A 19,584-nucleotide genomic window follows, 5' to 3' on the forward strand; every position below is an offset into this window, starting at 1 on the left:
CCTCTTCTCCCTCTCCCACTGCCTGTTGCTCCCCCTGCTTGTGCTTTCTCTGTCAAATAAATAAAATCTTTTTAAAAATAAAAAAATAGGGCGCCTGGGTGGCTCAGTGGGTTAAGCCGCTGCCTTCGGCTCAGGTCATGATCTCAGGGTCCTGGGATCGAGTCCCGCATCGGGCTCTCTGCTCAGCAGGGAGCCTGCTTCCTTCTCTCTCTGCCTGCCTCTCAGTGTACTTGTAATTTCTCTCTGTCAAATAAATAAATAAAATCTTAAAATAAAAAAATAAAAATAAATACTCATGTGATTAGATTGAGCCCTCCAGGTAAGTCTCATCACGAAGTGCATTATTCATGCAAAGCCCCCCTCACCATCTACAGGAACATTCACAGGTCCTGGGGATTGGGCACCAACATCTTTGGGAGCGGTGATCCCATTTACCACAGTCTGCTGTCTGGTCCTCAGATTCCTATCTGTCCTGCTTGGAAAATATATTCTACCCATTCCAAGATCACAAAATGTCTCATTCCGTTACAGTAGCCACTCAATGCCCAAATCTCATCAGCCCCCAAATCTCAAATCTCATTACCTTAACTGTCTAAATCAGATATGGCCAAGGCTCTGGATATAGTCCACCCTGCACACACCCTGTCTGCACATCTGTAAAGCTAGAAGACGAGGTATTTGCTCCCAAAATAAGACAGTGGAAGAGAAATAGGATGATAGTTATATACATTGTTTTTGGGGGGGGGGGGATGAAAAAGTAGCCACAAGTTCCAAGAAATTCTGCAATCAAGCTTAGCAAACTACATGAAGTATCAAAGCCTGGGAAAACCTTCTATAGTTCAGGACTCTGGCCTCAGGTCCCCATCCTGTATTCTACTGTCCTCCACCTCCTTTTCTGTGACAGGTAACAAAGGTTTGCAGCTTAGTAATTTTTTTAAGATTTTATTTATTTATTTGAGAGAGAGACAGTGAGAGAGAAAGAGCATGAGTGAGGAGAAGGTCAGAGAGAGAAGCAGACTCCCCGTGGAGCTGGGAGCCCGATGTGGGACTCGATTTCGGGACTCCGGGATCATGACCTGAGCCGAAGGCAGTCGTCCAACAAACTGAGCCACCCAGGCGTCCCTTAGTAATTTTTTTAGCTGGTTTCATGTGTGCAGAATATTGAAGGTCCCAATTTCATATTCTGTCCCTTTAAGATCCAAGGTGTTTCTCGTAGAAAGGAATTTTCAAGAACTTTGTGGTTCCTCTGTATATACCACAGAGATTCACTCCATTAGACAAGAGGCTGGTTCACACATCCCCCACCCCACCTTCCCCGGATAATCCTCTATCAATTTTTTGGCTTTTGCTGAGATGGCCAAGGGATAACTTTAAATTTCCTAGATGGACTCTGGTTGTACTGAGGGGTCCTGCATAGTCACAATCTCTTCAAAGAAATTTTACATGACTAAATACACTTGTCTTTGGATCTTGCTGAGATACTACAAAAGGCTGTATAGCTACATTTCAATGTCTTCTGCAATTAAGATGAAATAAGAATTTCCCAAATCATAAATCTTGGGGTCTTTCTGTGTAATAGTTCTTCCGTATGTTTCTCTCTTCCCTATCACATTTTACCATAAACAATAAGCAAGGCCACACTTTTAATGTTTGCTTAGCTGAGTGTCCACATAAGGACTTGTACATTAATATTTGCAGTAGCTGTTTTTAAAGATTTTTATTTATTTATTCGACAGACAGAGATCATTAGTAGGCAGAGAGAGGGGGAAGCAGGCTCCCCACTGAGCAGAGAGCCAGATGCAGGACTCGATCCCAGGACCCTGGGATCATGACCCGAGCCAAAGTCAGAGGCTTTAACCCACTGAGACACCCAGGCACCCCTGCAGTAGCTGTTTTTAATACTTAGAATTTGCAAGGTGGGGGGCTGTCAATTAAGGTAAAGGGCAGCTCTTTCTGCCCACGGGGCCTGTCCCTGAGCTTCAATAAAACCGGCATTTTGTACACACACACAAAGATAATAAAGGGGTATAACCGCAGGATATCCAGAGGATTACTCAGTAATGAAGAGAATGAACTATTTACACAACGAATTCTCCAAATAATGTTGCCTGGAAGACAGTGGACCCTAATAAACTTCTAAGATTCCACTTATAGAGTCTAGAAAAGACGAATTCATCTGTGCTGAAAGTGAATCAGTGGTTGTTCATGGAAGGGATAGAAAGGCACTGAGAGGGATTTAAGAAGGGCCATGAGGTAACTCTGGAGGTGGATATGCCCAATACAACGGCTGGGTGATTTCTTACGTTTATACAGATATTAAGGATTACAAATTGCACACTTCATGTATGTGCAGTATATGGCATGTGAAACTGTAAAAACTGATTCCACTGCAACACCTGGGTCTCCCACTTCTACTGGAAAACCAGATTAAGCATCAATACAGTGACTCTACCTTCTTTCTCCAAATGCCCTGTAAAGAGAACCTCTTCCCCAGCAACAAAATAGGCAAGCACTGAATGCGGTTTCCAAGTGAGTCACCAAAAGCTCTGGTTGGTCACAAAATCTACATCCTTGGACCACAATGTCTATCCCAGAGTTCTTTGCTCATGTAGCAAAGACACAAGGTATAGAGCCCACGGAGGTACAGACATCTATAAACTTGACATTCTTTGCTCTGCCACTGACCCTGATGCTACAATGACATGGCCCTGGAGATGCTAAGAATTCCCAGGCAGCTCCATCTCATACAGCCACAGTGCCAGGAGTGTTTGTGGCTTTTTTTTTTTTTTTAAATGGGCACATCTACTCTCATTTGCTGCAGTCTCCCCAAACCCAATTATTCACACCCAGTGTTTCTGTATCGGTTTTGTTTCCTTCCCGGGATGGCAAGTCTTGCAGCCAACCTGGGTACCAGATCAGATTCTGGCCTTCAGGGCCTATGGCGCTTGGCAGGTTCTCAGAAAAGCTTCCCCTCAACAGTGCTGTGGAATATGGCACATATCCTGGAAATAAGTCATTCACTGCATGCTGCTGCCAAACATATTGAAGGCTGTTACAACCTTCCTCCATACCACCCTCAGGGTGATGTCTGGGCCCTCAAATAACTCTGAAATCCAGCCAAAATCAGGCCCTGAACTCTCGCCTAAAAAGCTTTTGTCAGCAACACCAGAACTGGACTGAGAACGGTTCTTTGCCAACCTGCTCTTCCATTTGAGGCACAGGAAACTGGAGGATCCCCCCCTCCACTGTTTATCTCTTCAGTTTGGCAGGGCCTAAGTGTTTTCAGACCATTCCAAACAGTAAAAACAATGTCCAAGATTAACAATGGCTTAAATAAGAAAAAGGTCTTTATTATCACAGAAACCAGAGCAATGCAAGACAAATAGTTCTCCAGGATGGGTGACTTGGAGACTGGAAAATCTGTCACAAGTACCACATGAGACCAACAGTGTCCAGGAAGAAAGTAAACCTTTTCTGTAAGCCAGAACACAGCTCAGATCCTCTTGGCTAAAGACGTACAGTAAGGTCCACACCTTTAATCAGTCAGTGGGGGAAGAAATGAGAAGTCTTATTTAATTCAGGATTCTACCTTCCCTGAGGACATTATGGTAAGTACGCTGATAGAGCTAAGATGGGTGTCCGCCACAGGCATTGAGTAACAAATCTGGCAAGGACCTGTCTCAAAGTGCAATGCAACCCACGAGAGCTTCCCTGTACCTGGCATTCATAACCCATCTCAGGTGTTAACGCTGTATAGAAGGAACAACACTTCACTGATGTCCTCCTCTCAAAGGGTCCTCGCAGAGTTCCTCTCCTTATGAGTCCCACTGCGTTGAAAGCCTGCCTACAGCCTCCCTGCAGTGTGAACTTTCTGGTGCCGAATGAGGTGGGAGCTTAAACTATAGGCTTTCCCACATTCATTGCACTCATATGGCCTTTCTCCAGTGTGAACTTTTTGATGCCTAACAAGGTGAGATGTTCTGATGAAATCTTTTCCACACTTGCTGCATACAAACGGCCTTTCCCCTGTGTGAACTCTCTGGTGTGCAATAAAGTCAGAGCTTCGACTAAAGAATTTCCCACATTCGACGCACTCAAAAGGCCTTGCCTCAGTGTGAATTCTCTGGTGTTTAATGAGGGTGTATTTGTGGCCAAAGGATTTCCCACAATCACTGCAAACATAAGGATTTTCTCCAGTATGGATACTCTCATGCTGAACAAGTGTGGATTTGTGTCTGAAGACCTTCCCACAATTGTTGCACTTATAAGGCCTTGCTCCATTGTGAACTCTCTGGTGTACAATTAGGTTGGAGTGATGGCTAAAGTATTTTCCACATTCACTACACTTGTAAGGCATTTCTCCAGTGTGGATTCTTTTGTGCTGAGTAAGGTTGTCTTTGCGACTAAAGGCTTTCCCACATTCTTTGCACTCGTAAGGCCTTTCTCCAGTATGGATTCTCTGGTGCTGGATAAGGGTGGCTTTGCGGCTGAAGGCTTTCCCACATTCACTGCACTCGTAAGGCCTTTCTCCAGTATGGATTCTATGGTGCTGGACGAGTGTGTCTTTGCGGTTGAAGGCCTTCCCACATTCGCTGCACCTGTAATGTGTATGTCCACTGTGAGAGGCCCCCCTGCTCTCGGTGCTCCTTGTCTTCTTCTTGCTGTGGCTAGCCTTTTGCTGGTGACTGCCCAAACTGGCCTGGAAGTTCTCCTCCTCACATCGTAAAGGCTTTTCTGACAGGTGAGGTTCTTCACAAACTCTACAGTTCTTCACAAATGAAGTCTTGCCTTTGTCTCTTCTTAAGGGCTTCTCTACATTGTACTGCTTCTGGTGCTGAAGAAAGTCTGCACTGAACCAGAACTGTCTCCCACATGCCTCACATGTATAAGGCTTCAGTCCTTGGTGTGTTTCCTGGTGTTCATCCAGGTGCAAGATATCTTTCAAGACGGGGCCACATGTGTCACAAGGGTGAGCCATCTGGGCTGATGAACCTGCCTTGGAGATACTATCCTGTGACACTTCTAAAGAAATGCTCTGCTCAGAAGGCGCCTCTTCATCCTCCACTGCACACCAACAACCTGAAGGCAGAAAAAATGCTGTTGAAGTGCATGATGACTTTGGTGGGAAGGAGCAACCCCATCGCAGATGTGTCTAGTATACCCAGGATTTAGTGTATGGGGCTGTTGGCAGGAGAGCGGATGTGGCATCAGGTTAAAGAAAAAGCTGCTTTGCAATATTGGGCCTCAAACGGTGATAGAATGAGAAAGACTTCCCAAGGGACAAAGACACAAGGACAGGGTGCGCTCAGAGAGAACTGGGAAGCAGAAATGTCCAATTTACTCTTCTGCAAATGATTTTTAGAAGGGCCTTGGCTACTGGTGAGCACTATACAGAATGTACGTCTAGGCCTGGGAAATCGGATCTAAAATGAGCAAGTGGTATTCAGGAGTCATTTAAGGACATATGTATGTCTCAGGGCACGTGAACACTGTCCAACACAGAAGAGCACTGCAGAAGGAGCAGTAGAGAGCACTGGTGAGAGGGCGTGGACAGCCCTGGGTCAGAGGTCAGACCAGAAATGACAAGTGTGATGGATCACACCTGTACCCCTGAAACAAATAATACATTATATGTTCATAATTTAAAAAATAAAAATTAAAAAAAAAATGACAAGTGTGTAGAATGTCCCGAATGAGGAGAAAAAGACAGAAACAGGTACGGTTTATAACCTAGGCACCAAATAGGAGTGGGGCAAGGACAGGCTTCTGGTATTATTTGAACCCAACCCTGAAGTTACACCCTCCCCAAGCTCCCACTCACCAGGGCCTGTCCACGTCCCTCCTGCCATGGCTAGAGTCATGACCTCTCAGGCACTGAGTTCTTTCCCTTACTAAGTTCAGGAACCATAAAGGATCTGGAAGAAACAAATCATGGAGGAAAGACAGGACAAGGAGGAAAGCTGTGGCCCAGAGCAGCTGTCTAATATTTAGACAACTAAATATTACAAAATGAACATCAGTAATGTTTCTGCAAGATCAGCACACTGGACCTCACAGCAGTGACCATCACAGCAATTCATGACACAGGTAGGCCCAAGAAAATGCCAATTACAGAAAAGGGGCAGAGTCTAGAGTACAGAGGTATTATGAATGTAGGCAGAGCCATACAGTCAGGGAAAGGGCAGCAGGGTAGTCCACCGGGCTGACTACTAATCCCTGACCCTCAAACCCTTCCTGGTGATAGTCTGGGGCAGCAGGGGTGGGGGAGCATAGGGAGTAAAGGAGGCAATACACAGCTGAGCCTCAGCAGCCCGAAAATCTATCTTAGAGAAGGAAAACATCAGTGCCCATGACAGCTATGCGAAGAAAAGGGCAACCTTTAAGGGAAGAAAGAGTAGAGCAAAGCCCAGAAAACTGGGGTATGGGGGCCTTACCCAGGAAGACCGTTAGCACAAAGCATAGAAAACACTGCACTGTGACACAGGTCTCTGGGTCTTCTCACACAGTCCCCACTGCTCCCAAGAGAAATACACAAACACATCCTTCAAAGTCACATGACCCTGCATAAAGCCAACGACTAAGCACAGGGACAGCAGCTCTCCCCAGGAATCTTGGTCTACCCACCACACATTCACTTTCCTCCCCAGCTCCCCAACTTAGGCCAGATACCAGGCCCTTGTGACTGGTGCCTACTCACTCTCCCCATTTCCTAGTAATCATTTTGTCCAGCCCAGAACAACAGGAGGGGGACGGACAGATCTTTTGCTAGCTAGTTCCCCTGAGGTCTAGAGATCATGTCTCTCATATACAAATATGAGCTCAGAGTTCTCCCTTAAGCCCTCACTACGAATTCAGATTCCATCTCTAGCACACATCACTCTTTAGACCATAGCTCCCTCAAGTCTACGAATACCCACAACATAGGTCATCTCCCACATGCAAATCTGCACACAGCATCCAGAGAATTCCTGGTTAATCATCCAAGATCACATCTGGCTCCAGTAGGGGTCCTCACTGCCATGTAACTCTGAACCCAGCTTTTTTTTTTTTCTTCCTAAGATTTTATTTGTTTATTTGACAGAGAGAGACACACACTGAGAGAGGGAAGAGAAGCAGGGGGAGTGGAAGAGGGAGAAGCAGGCTTCCTGCCGAGAGAGCCCGATGTGGGGCTCGATCCCAGTACCCTGGGATCATTACCTGAGCGGAAGGCTGATACTTAATGACGGAACCACCCAGGGGCCCCCTGAACCCAGCTTTTAAATATTCCCTTCCTGGTCCTATTTCTTGATTCAACTTCAGCAATCCAGAACAACATACAGATACCAGGTAATTCTAGCCCCTTCTGACTTTGTGGTCACATACTAAGGATACTATATTTTCAACAGGCTTAACACTTAACACTAAACACTCATTCAAAGCCCACACCCCCTGTCCTTCTACTGCAAGCAGTTACTCTGCCAGCTGGCCCACTCTGCCCCTGAGCTCATCTACCAGCTTGACTGAAACTTTCCACATCCCATGAAGTCACTATAAATACCTGGGAAGCAAACCGAAAAGGGAAAGCAGCTGCTCTGGCCTCACTTTCATCTCATCTCTAACACTGCTCTCTACTCCAGCACCCATCTCTTGTCCACAATCTCTCTGGAAGACTTCACCACCTGCCAAATCCTACTCTCTCCCTCTACCATGGACACCAATCTCCCTTCTCCTCTCTCTTAGGTGACTCCTGTCTCAGGCTGCTGTGTCCACCCCCTTCCAGACTCTTAATGGCACTGCCACTATGACATAAAGGTTCTCTGATAAGCAGCTCCACTCCAATGCATATACTGACTGCCACCCTGTGGACTTGAATCCCTCCTCTAAAATCAAAACCTATGTGTCCAGATGTCTACCTATACCTCCACTTAGATTCAACATGGTCAAAGTTTAATTTTTTTTAACATTTTATTTATTTATTTGACTGGGAAAGACACAGCCAGAGAGGGAACACAAGCAGGGGGAGTGGGAGAGGGAGAGAGAGAAGCAGGCTTCCCGCTGAGCAGAGACCCCATGCAGGACTCAATCCGAGGACCTTGGGGTCATGAGTTGAGCTGAAGGCAGATGCCTAAGACTGAGCCTCCCAGGCGCCCCACAAAGCCTAATTCTTGGTATTACTTCTGAAAGTTACTCCCACCACCAAACTTTTCACCATCTCAATGGAAAATTTTCCCATCCTTATACCTGCTTAGGCCCAAAACTTTGAAAGCTGTGGAGTCATCCATGACTCTTCCCATTGTTTCTCTCACCATCCACATCAGAAAATCTGGTTAACCCTACTTAAAGAAAAACAAAAACGAACAAAAAAAGACAGACCAGAATCCAAGCAATTGTCCCACACTTCCAGAGCATCCGTCTAGTCCAGCCATCATAAACAGTGCTCCTTCCTCACCCCAAAGTCTCTTGTTCACTGTACAGTAAGAAGCCTGTTGAGACCATAGTCAGATGACTCCCTCCTCTGCTCCAAACCTTCCATGGCTCCCACCATTCTCAAAACAGAAGCCCAGTTCCACAAGGTGCCATTCCAGAGTTGAATACTACTCTCTGATCAAGCTAGACATAATGGAGACCCGAGGCTCCCTAAATACTCGTGGTTAAGCCTCAAGTGATGCTTCTGCACATGCTGGTTCTTGTGTCTGGGGCACTGTTCCACACTTCACCCCACTGCACTCAATTCAAGGCAAAAGACCGTTAGTGACACCAGCATCCCCAAACTCAACATCAAGTGTAAGGGTAGGTGAAGAGTCCTAAGACACCACCATCTGCCATCTGGGGTTGCCAAGATCATGGCCAAGTGGGGAGTGATGAATGAGGACCTGCATGCTCTGCACTCACCTATACAGAGATCCCCAGTGCTGCTACCATCAGGGCAACCTGGCAAAGAGAAGTTGTTGAGAGTGGCAGGTTACCAGAGTGGGGTACTGGGGACTGAACTATGGCCCTAACTCCTGCCCTGCCCTTTGGTGAGGATGATTTCGGAAAGTCTAATGTCAGATGTTAAGACTTTAGTGCTGCCTCCCATCAGATAGGCGTCCATGAACAGACGTGCTGCAGTGTCCTCCTCTGTAAAGCAGGGCTAAAAGTGGCATCCACCCTAAAGGGCTACTGCTCATATCAAACACCATTAGTACAAGCAAGGGTGCTTGAATTAGCTTTTACTGTCCACAAGCTTCATTCACATTTTTCCAAATGGTTTTGGAGCAAATGAAGGGATAGGTTTTTGATATTTAGGATTTATTTTTAATCTTCTAAGAAAACGTGGTATTTAAGACTTCCATCTTAATCAAACACTCAGAGGCAAGCACGTCAACCACTATTAAGCATCATGAGTATAAATTTATCATATCTATCCATCTAAAAATCTTAAAGGCCTGTACACCTGCCAAGTGCGCATTAGTCCTGTCACCAAACCAGCCTACCTGGTACACACCCCTGAAGGTGAGCCTGCTGGTTGCCCCTCATGAGAGATGTCCATGATCTCTGCTCGCCTGAGAGCTGGGGAACTGGGGTACCAGGGCCCTGGATCTGGCTGAGGCTGGCTTTTCGTCTCCTCCACAGGCTGTGCCGCTGCTGAGTCCACGGAACCGCAAACAGCACGTCACGCCTGCCTCTGCGGCTCAGGCCGGGCTCCTTAAAACCCAGGGTCCTCTCCTCCCGCGGAGACCAGCCAGAACTCCTTCCCATGCTTCCCTCTGGAGGGGATGAAGGATGACCCCTTCCCCCGCCCTCCAATCTCTCGCCTCAAGAACCACCTGAGATAAAAACACCGTTAATATCGTTCTTGCGCATCTCACCTCCAGGCTTCGACCTGGGGCCTCATCCCTCAGTGGTCTCCAACACAGCCCCCGCCAGAATCCCTGACGCACGGCCAGATGCCCATGGGCAACGTCCAAAATGCATTCCCCGAGACACAAAATGCTCCGGCCCTCCACTCGGTCTTCCCGCACCGCCGTTACCCGACGCGACAAGAATCCCGTCGGTTTCACCTCTACCATCCCCTTCTCCACCTCCCACCTCTCGCTGCAGCTCTGGTGCAGCCACAACACTCCGGGAGTCGGCGGCCTCCTCGCCGGTCAGCCAGCCCGCCGCGACCCACCTGCCTAAGCCAGCTCACATCATGCTCCCCCACGGCTCCCAGTGGTCCGCCCGAGGGCACCCTCGGCTCACGCAGCCTTTCCACGCAGGGCCGCCGCTCGCCTTCTAGGCTCCCTGCAAACCCCAGGGCCCGGTTTCCGGAGTCCTCCGGCTCAGCCGCGCCGCCAAGCCTTTGCTCATGATCGTCGGTCCCCTAGGGACACTTCGACGGCTCACTGCACCGGCTGCTAGGAAGGGGCTCCCCACACCAACGCCCCCACGGCCCACAACACCGGAGCCGGAGCTGCATCGACCTCAACAGGCGCCGCTCGTCCGTGACTTCGTGATTCAGAGTGAAGGACCGAAACGCCTCAGGGTCCAGGGAACAAAGTACCCACCTACGCGGGATCCATCACCGCGGCCGCCGCCATCACAATCTGGACCACAGGCACCCGTGAGGAGTCCCAGGTCGGGACTCACGCGCCGCCGTGGGCTGGCCCTGGCCGCGGAGCCTTCGCGCTTGCTGCCACCCCCGAGCTTTTCTGCAATGGACACAAGGTTTCCTCCCGTGCCTTTCAGCTTCGGTCACTCTGAACCGTACTGGCGTTCCCAAAGCTCCACTCCGAGAGCTCCACCAGGAGCGAACAAAATGTCCGCCGCGAGGAAGACGCCGGAAATCCCGCCCAGACGGCTTGCGCGCGCTTTTAATGGTGCCGCATCCGTGCTGCGCAGAGACTTCTGGGTACTGTAGTTTCCCTGGGGAATCGGCCCTAGTGACCGTCGGAGTTCTCCGGGCAGGGTCTGGGGCTGGGCAGCGTGCTCCCGCGAGGAACGCTGGGAAATGGTGCCTCCAGGCTCAAAGGACGGGACGGGGCTTTGGCCCTGGTTCGGTACCCTGTAGTCCGCGAGGGGTGGGTACCCGAAGAGTGTGGGAGCGTTCTTGTAGATATTCCCCAAAGCCACAAAACCACACGGACATATCATGTGCAATATCATCTTGAGTCCACTCACAGTCCACTCGTATTTCCTTGCTGTTTTTTAGATCCATGTAGATTGAAGCTTTAAATCGGTTTTGGGCTCTTTGGCTTGGTCAGGGACCCGGGATCAGAGGTCAGGTCAGCGGACAGGGCCAGGGCGGACTCTGGGAAGGGTTAATCGGCCAACGAAGGCACTTTCCTACCGGTGGGGGCGCTAATGGTGGCCAGCCGGGGTTCAGCACCCTGTAATTCAAACGCTCCTCAGCCTAAAACTGAGATATACTGATTTCCCTCTAGGAATATGCCGCCCATCTGAAAAGGGCCATTATAAATGCTTTTTGATGTGCCAGGGCTGGTGGCAGTAAATGTGCAAAGGGGACCATCTGACCTACAAATAAAAATTTAGAGCATCATGATCTCATTTCTTTGCTAGGAAGTGATTTTCACTTCACTTGCAATTACAGAACAGTGTCTGAATTGGGATTGGAGATTATTTTTGGTAAACAGTGAAGAAGAGTAGAGGAAGGGTCAAGGGAGGGGAAAGACGAGAAGGGAAGGAAGGAAGGAGGGAAAGAAGGAAAGCAAAGAAGGAAAGAAAAAGAAAGGGAGGAAGGCAAGGAAGGAAAGGAAGAAAGAAAACATTTATGAATTGTTTAAATTACTGAAAGCTAGTAATATAATTCTGTGGTTATGCACAAATATACTAAAAAAATGGCTCCCAGGGGACACATCTGTGACAAGTGAAAACGGTTAAGATGTCAGCAAAAATTAAGTTGGAAACATCAAAGTCTGAGAAGTGAGAGAATGAGGCTGAGCATACATGGGGTCTGAAACATTGAATACAGGAAGGTTTAGTCTCCAAAATGTAATTTCTTTCCATTCTTGAAAATGTTGAATATCTTGTAAATGTTGAATATCTACTTTGAAGGAGAATTCAAATATTTAGAAGTGTTACCAAAGGGCAAACTTCTCTAGTCCCCTCCCTCTTTGGGAGCTTTGTACTATCACTCAATAAACCTTGCTTTGCTGCCCACCCAAAACATAATAAACAAAACAAAAAAGTGTTGCCAGAATGATGAAGATGAACAAGAATATTGTAACACCATATCTGTTCACGGCTCTAACAAACATTCAATGAACACCTACTGAATTTTAGGCACTATCTTAAGGGCATGTTTCAAAATTGAAAACAAGAGGGTGCCTGGGTGGCTCAGTGGGTTAAGCCGCTGCCTTCGGCTCAGGTCATGATCTCAGGGTCCTGGGATCGAGTCCTGCATCGGGCTCTCTGCTCAGCAGGGAGCCTGCTTCCCTCTCTCTCTCTCTGGCTGCCTCTCTGTCTACTTGTAATTTCTCTCTGTCAAATTAATAAATAAAATCTTAAAAAAAAAATTGAAAACAAGAAATAAAGACCCCAGCCTTCAAGGAGCTTACACTCTACATATTCAAGAAAGATAGAGGAAGAAATACAAAATATATACTGAATTATGTACAATGTTAGAATGTGGTAGGCACAACAGAAAAGAAAGATGAGGGCACCAAGACATGGGGTATAACATGTAGCATTATACAGCCAAGGGAGGCTGATTTGAGCCCATGTCTTAGTTTATAAAGGTGACTTAGTGACAACATGGATAGGTCAATGTCACTGAGAGAAAAGTTTAATGTTATTCACCATTTCCCTAGAAATGAGAGCCATAGCATACCACAAAACGCCACAGAGGGAACAGGCCACAGGTTTTGGTTAGGACACAATGCAGGAGCCAATGGAAGGCCTAGCTGTGAGACTGTATTGTGTTTTCTACAGGAAAGGCAAGGCAGGGCGGAGCAAACAGCTGAAAACTGGCTAGTCTGAATAATTCCAGTGGGCTTTGGGTTATAAGCGTGCTCCCAGTTGCCTGATACCTAGCACTGGGATGATTTAGGGCAGGCAATTTTCTTCAGGAAACCTTTAAATGATTCAATATTCTAGGTAATGGAGCTCCCCATTTAAGGTAAGCCACTAAGTGCTTATATAAAACCTTGAGCCAATAAAAAATATTAACACACGTTAAACTCCCTAAAGAAAACATGCAGATTTTCAATTAGAGGACAATGGTCTAATGAAGAAAAAGAACAGCTCTCTCTGTAAGATACAATGTTTCTCTTGAGTTTACTAGAAGCCAGAATATTTTCATTATGATTTATCATTCATAACAGACAGGCTGCTTAAATATATTGGATTAACATGATATTTAGATAAGTTAAGCATATGTTTTATTTTTATATACATTAAACTATTTTACATTAGATACTTGCAAAAAATATAATAGGGGTGTCTGGATGGCTTAGTCAGTTAAGCATCCAACTTTTGATTTCGACTCACGTCATGATCTCAGAGTCATGAGATCGAGCCCCATGTTGGGCTCTGTACTGGGTGTAGAACTTGCTTAAAATTCTCTCCTTCTCTCCCTCTGCCTCTCCCATGCCCTCTCTCTTAAATATATAGATATATAGATATCTATATATATCTATAAATATCTCTATATATATATCTAAATGATTTAGATATATATAGATATCTATATATATTTAGATATATATATAATAAAATTAATTTTAATACAATTTTAGTTATAGACATAGTACAGAAATATACATTTAGCCACATATATATTTTAAAGACCAAGTATTATATTTTTGAAGTTAGCATGGGGAGTGGCAGGCAGAGGGAGAAGGAGGCTCCCTGCTGACCAAGAAGCTGGTTGTGGGACTGGATCCCAGGACTCTGGGATCATGATCTGAGCTGAAGGCAGACGCTTAACCAACTGAGCCACCCAGGCATCCTAAGTGATTATTTAAAGATGGAAAATAAAGGTTAAATAAAAATGGAACTCTTTGAAAGTTTCCTTTAAGTACCAACAACAAAAAACTTTTCTAAAACTCAGTTTTACTTCATAAAGAATGATAACTTTCATGATCTATTAAAGAAAACCAGAGCTGAACAGTAGGTAAAGGAGCAAAACCAGCTTTTAATCAGGAACTGTTGTAATAGTGGAAAGAGAGCCCAGTATAGAACTTGGCTCAATTCCAAATAGAGTATGAACAACTAGGGGTTCATAGCCAAGAGGCAGTGTGGGAGTCAATGGATGGAAAAGTACTGAGAAAAAACTTCAGGGGTAAGGGGGATTCTGGCTGAAAGCAGGCAAAGGTGATCAGTACCATCTGGGGGATGGTAGGATGAGCAATTTGATCAGATATCAAGGGTTATCAGCTATTAAGCAGGGATGGTTTCTGGCTAAAGCAACTTAATAGGATTCTTGTTAAAACTGGGCAATGCAAAGGTGGGCGCAGAAGTCCAAATGTTGAGGTCTAGTTGTGAATAGGATTCCTAACAGGAACCTGGCTAAAGTTTGGTCAAGGAGAGACTCTTTCTTAGCTTTGACCCTTAAATATTGCTAAATTGGAAGTGCATTATTTTACCACCTATTTTTTAAATGAAAAAATATTGTAAAGTAAGGTCAAAAAAGGCTAAGTTATAATGTGTACTAAATTTTATTTTAATTAAATTATTTTTTATTTTTTATCACAGTTTTGATTATTTCACTGGACAAAAATTCTCAGTGACCCATGATCTTTCCTATGAAAGGTTTTTTTTTTTTTTTTAAGATTTTATTTATTTATTTGACAGACAGAGATCACAAGTAGGCAGAGAGGCAGGCAGAGAGAGAGGAGGAAGCAGGCTCCCCGCTGAGCAGAGAGCCTGATGCGGGGCTCGATCCCAGGACCCTGAGATCATGACCTGAGCCGAAGGCAGGGGCTTAACCCACTGAGCCACCCAGGCGCCCCTAAAGGTTTTTTTTTTTTAAAGATTTTATTTGTTTATTTCACAGACAGAGATCACAAGTAGACAGAGAGTCAGGCAGAGAGAGCGGGGGTGGGGGGGCGGGCGGGGGGAAGCAGGCTCCCTGCTGAGCAGAGAGCCTGATGCAGGACTCGATCCCAGGACCCTGAGATCATGACCTGAGCCAAAGGCAGTGGCTCAACCCACTGAGCCACCCAGGCGCCCTCCTATGAAAGGTGTTGATCATTGACATGACCTCCAACACCTGCCAGAAGATATCACCCACTTGCCTGCCTCGCCACATTGTATGCCACATACTCTGCTAAACATCATGAACTTCTTTTCACTCTTTTTTTTTTTTTTTGACAGATGGAGACAAAGTGAGAGAGGGAACACAACCAGGGGGTGTTGGAGAAGGAGAAGCAGGCTCCCCGCTGAGCAGGGAGCCTGATGCAGGACTCAGTCCCAGGATCCTTGGATCATGACCTGAGCCTGAGGCAGAGGCTTAACCCACTGAGCCACCCAGGCACCCCTCTTTTCACTCTTTGAAGTCCACCTGTGTTGTACCAATTTAGGATATTCCCCAGTCATTTTCTGTTCCCTTGAAACATTTTTCACCCAAGATGCTTTAACAATGCAGTAAATCTTTTGGATGTCACTTCAGAGTTGAATCAACAGTGAGTTTCCACTCCTGAACTCCCAAAAGCTGAAAATCTCCCCCAGGTCATTATCTTATTGCCTGATATTCTCCAAAGAATAGCAGATGCAATTTTAGAAAGTCATTGTCATATTCATACCATGTTCATTTTGGACAATCATATACACGGTATGAGGCCAAGGTTGTTTTTGCTTATTCCATACTGATCCCTATGGGATAATATATCATCTGGCAGAAAACAAGAGTGTTTTATGTGTAAACACACACACACACAATGATCAAATAAATACTTAACTAAATTATAGGATGCCCTATAAGGAACTTACCATCTGGAGACCATACTTGGAAAAATCACTTCCTTCCCCAGAAAGCAGAAAATCGGGAGGCGCGGGCGTCACACGCAAGGAGCACAAAGGGGCTGAATGCTGGGAAGCCAGAAGATGCCAGTGCACAGGTATTAGTCAACCAGTGGGTTGGGTTCACAGTAAGTGCTACGCATGAAGACAAAATGGAAGAGAGGAAATAAAAGGAGATGAACATGCTCACCAGGATCAGGACGGTCCGTGTGGGAAGGTCTAGAGAAAGGGTTGTTGCTGTGAATGTATTGGACTCGCTGCTTGTGCCTGAGCAGGACAAGGACGATGGAGCCAGGAGACCAGGCCACGAGGCCCAAACAAGTGACATAACAAAGGAGAACATGACCGCATGGAGTAAGACTACAGATTTGATAGAAATGGGTGAATTATAGTATTCATACGTTTTCTCCAAACTCATGTTTTTTCTCTTTCTTGGTTCAGTAACATGCAAAGCAGTAAAGATATATAACAGGAGATGCAGCATCCAGCAGAGGAAACAGCAAAAGCCAGTGCACTTTGGGGATTGCACCCTGAGCTGACCACATGGAGGTGTTAGCATTGAGCTTACTGGCCTGGAAGCTGCTGTGAAGGCAGGTGGTGCTGAGAGAAACCCTTCTGGCCACTCGGTGAGAAGAGAAGACCAACCCATGTCCAGCGTCATCCAGGAAAGATTCCAACCCAAATGCTGCCATTGTCTGAGGGATCCTAAAAAAGACTCATGGTTGGGGCGCCTGGGGGGCTCAGTGGGTTAAAGCCTCTGCCTTCGACTCAGGTCATGACCCCAGGGTCCTGGGATGAGCCCCACATGAGGCTCTCTGCTCAGCAGGGAGCCTGTTTCCTCCTCCTCTCTCTCTCTCTGCCTACTTGTGCTCTCTGTCTGTCAAATAAACAAATAAAATCTTAAAAAAGAAAAAAGAACCACGGTGTCAGCTGTGACTGCCCTGACAAGAATCAAGTCTGTGGGCCTCAACATGCGCCTCGTGAGTGAGGTAAAGATAGAAAGACGAAGTGAGGCACTCCCAAGGCTCCCAAGTCCAGCCCGAGTGAGGAAAATAATACCCAAGTTTAAGTCAGTGGAAACCATTTCATCAGTTTAAAGGGGATACTGTGGCTGTTTTATTTGAATCGCAGGAATCTGGAGACTAAAATAGAAAATTTTGTTACTCTCAATACACCAAGATAGCATCTTTGATCACATAATTTCTCAACTCAATATGAATATTTAGACATGCCTTTCATAGGCACAAGACAATTTTTTGCAGGACTAGTTGTAATAACAAAAATTGGAATCAACCCAATGTATGTCAGTAGGAGACTGAAGGAATCATAGTGCATTTTCACAATGGGGCTCTAGGCAGCCATGACTAAAGTTCTTTTGACTGCTGCATTTCCAGGACGTACAATTAAGTAAAAATAGAAAGTGTCAGAATATTGTGTGTACTTAGCAATATTTTCCTAATAAAGGGAGCATAATTAATATCCATTTATCTGTATGTATATGACTGTATTTTTCAAATATTAAGAACATAAAAAAATTACAAAAATAAGGGGCACCTGGGTGGCTCAGTGGGTTAAGCCTCTGCCTTCGGCTCAGGTCATGATCTCAGGATCCTGGAATTGAGCCCCGCATCAGGCTCTCTGCTCAGCAGGGAGCCTGCCTCCTCCTCTCTCTGTGCCTGCCTCTTTGCCTACTTGTGATCTCTCTCTCTCTCTGTCAAATAAATAAATAAAATCTTTTTAAAAAATTACAAAAACGAGCACCTGCAGGTCATAGTGATAAAAGAATAGAGGAGAAAGTATGAAGCCAGATGGCGCTCAGTGTATCTGGTTCATGGTTTTTGTTTCAAATTTTTTATGTATTTATCTAAACATATATGGTGCCAAAAGTTATAAAACATAACTTGAACATAAAAACAAAAAAATAAATAAACCTAAATGTGTGCCAAATTCAGGTTTAAGCCAAAGAAAAGGAGTTAATTCTATATTTTAAACACCATAATCTGAATACATATTCTATATTAATATATATGTAAAGATAACTAATTATGTACTTATTATAAGTAAAAAAATAGCATTTTTAAAAAAGATTTTATTTATTTATTTGACAGACAGAGATCACAAGTAGGCAGAGAGGCAGGCAGAGAGAGAGGAAGGGAAGCAACCTCCCCGCTCAGCAGAAAGCCCGACGCGGGGCTGGATCCCAGGACCCTGAGACCATGACCTGAGCCGAAGGCAGAGGCTTAATCCACTGAGCCACCCAGGTGCCCCCCAAAATAGCATTTTTTAAAGATTTTTAAATTTAGGGTGCCTGGGTGGCTCAGTGGGTTAAAGCCTCTGCTTTTGGCTCAGGTCTCAATGCGTGGGGCTTTCTGCTCAGCAAGGAGGCTGCTTCCTCCTCTCTCTCTGCCTGCATCTCTGCTTACCTGTGATCTCTGTCAAATAAACAAATAAAATATTAAAAAAAAAGATTTTTAAATCTGATGAAAAAGAGAGTGCATACAAGCAGAGGGAGAGGCAGAGAGGGAGAAGCAGACTCCCAGCTGAGCAGGGAACCCAATAGGAGACTGGATACCAGGACCCTGGGGTCATGAAGGCAGATGCTTAATCAACTGAGCCACCCAGGCACCCCCCCCAACAGTACTTTGATTCTGTAATTATATATGTTCATATATACATGTATATACATATATAGTATATACACACTATTTTATTAAATGATAACAGATCTTTCTGAAAAAAATAAATGAATCTATATCTGGAATAGAAGTTATAGAAAACTGGGCGCCTGGGTGGCTCAGTGGGTTAAGCCGCTGCCTTCAGCTCAGGTTATGATCTCGGGGTCCTGGGATCGAGTCCCGCATCGGGCTCTCTGCTCAGCAGGGAGCCTGCTTCCTCCTCTCTCTCTCTCTCTGCCTGCCTCTCTGCCTACTTGTGATCTCTCTCTGTCAAATAAATAAATAAAATATTAAAAAAAAGAAGTTATAGAAAACTACCTCAGAACTCTAAGAAAACAAAAGAGTCACCCCAAACTACTAAGATTATATAAACAGGACACTAGAGTTGGAGTGCCTGGGTGGCTCAGTTAGCTCAGGTCATGATGCAAGGGTGGTTCTCGGATGGAGCCCCGTGTTGGGCTCCCTGCTCAGCAGGGAGTCTGCTTCATCCCCTTCTTTTGCTCCCCTTCTTTTGCTCCTCCCCCTGCTCCTTCTTTCTCACACTCACTCTCTCCTCTCTTTCTCAAATAAATAAATAAAATCTTTAAGAAAAAAAAAAACAGGATGCAAGAGTTGACAGGAATGATTCTAAATTACAAAGTAAGGGACACAGGTGTGCCTGGGTGGCTCAGTGGGTTAAGCCTCTGCCTTCAGCTCAGGTCATGATCTCAGAGTCCTGGGATTAAGCCCCGCATCGCATTGGGCTCTCTGCTCAGTGGGGAGTCTGTTTCCCCCTCTCTCTCTACCTGCCTCACTGCCCACTTGTGATCTCACTCTGTCAAATAAATAAATAAAATCTAAAAAAAAAAAAAAAAAAAAAAGAAAAGAGCCTGAGATTTTTAGTATCATCAACTGGAAGGATGGAGTTGGTAGCAACTGAGAATGGGAAACTATGCTCAGAGAAGAGTGAAAAGAAAGCTCACAGTGACACCACCAAATAAATGCTGGT

General features: G+C 45.6%; 1 protein-coding gene and 1 pseudogene across 3 annotated transcripts; both read right to left on the reverse strand.

Moving 5' to 3' along the window:
• Nucleotides 1–3,329: 3,329 nt before the first annotated feature.
• Nucleotides 3,330–10,799, reverse strand: LOC131818168 (zinc finger protein 134-like). Of its 3 annotated transcripts, XM_059152382.1 has the most exons (5): nt 9,831–10,502; nt 9,456–9,606; nt 8,872–8,910; nt 5,822–5,915; nt 4,940–5,079 (listed from the first exon to the last, which is right to left on the reverse strand). In XM_059152382.1, exons 1-5 carry the CDS (start codon nt 10,029–10,031, stop codon nt 5,055–5,057), a joined length of 510 nt encoding a protein of 169 aa, XP_059008365.1. In that variant the 5' UTR covers nt 10,032–10,502; the 3' UTR covers nt 4,940–5,054. The 3 variants fall into 3 exon arrangements, with proteins under 3 accessions (XP_059008364.1, XP_059008363.1, XP_059008365.1); XM_059152381.1 differs by lacking the exons at nt 5,822–5,915; nt 9,831–10,502 and adding an exon at nt 10,509–10,799 and having other exon boundaries at nt 3,330–5,079; XM_059152380.1 differs by lacking the exon at nt 5,822–5,915 and having other exon boundaries at nt 3,330–5,079.
• Nucleotides 10,800–15,916: 5,117 nt separating this feature from the next.
• LOC131817643 (vomeronasal type-1 receptor 1-like) lies at nt 15,917–16,894 on the reverse strand (annotated as a pseudogene).
• Nucleotides 16,895–19,584: the final 2,690 nt, after the last annotated feature.

This window comes from Mustela lutreola, chromosome 16 (genome assembly GCF_030435805.1).
Source record: "Mustela lutreola isolate mMusLut2 chromosome 16, mMusLut2.pri, whole genome shotgun sequence".
In the NCBI taxonomy this organism is placed as follows: Eukaryota; Metazoa; Chordata; class Mammalia; order Carnivora; family Mustelidae; genus Mustela; species Mustela lutreola.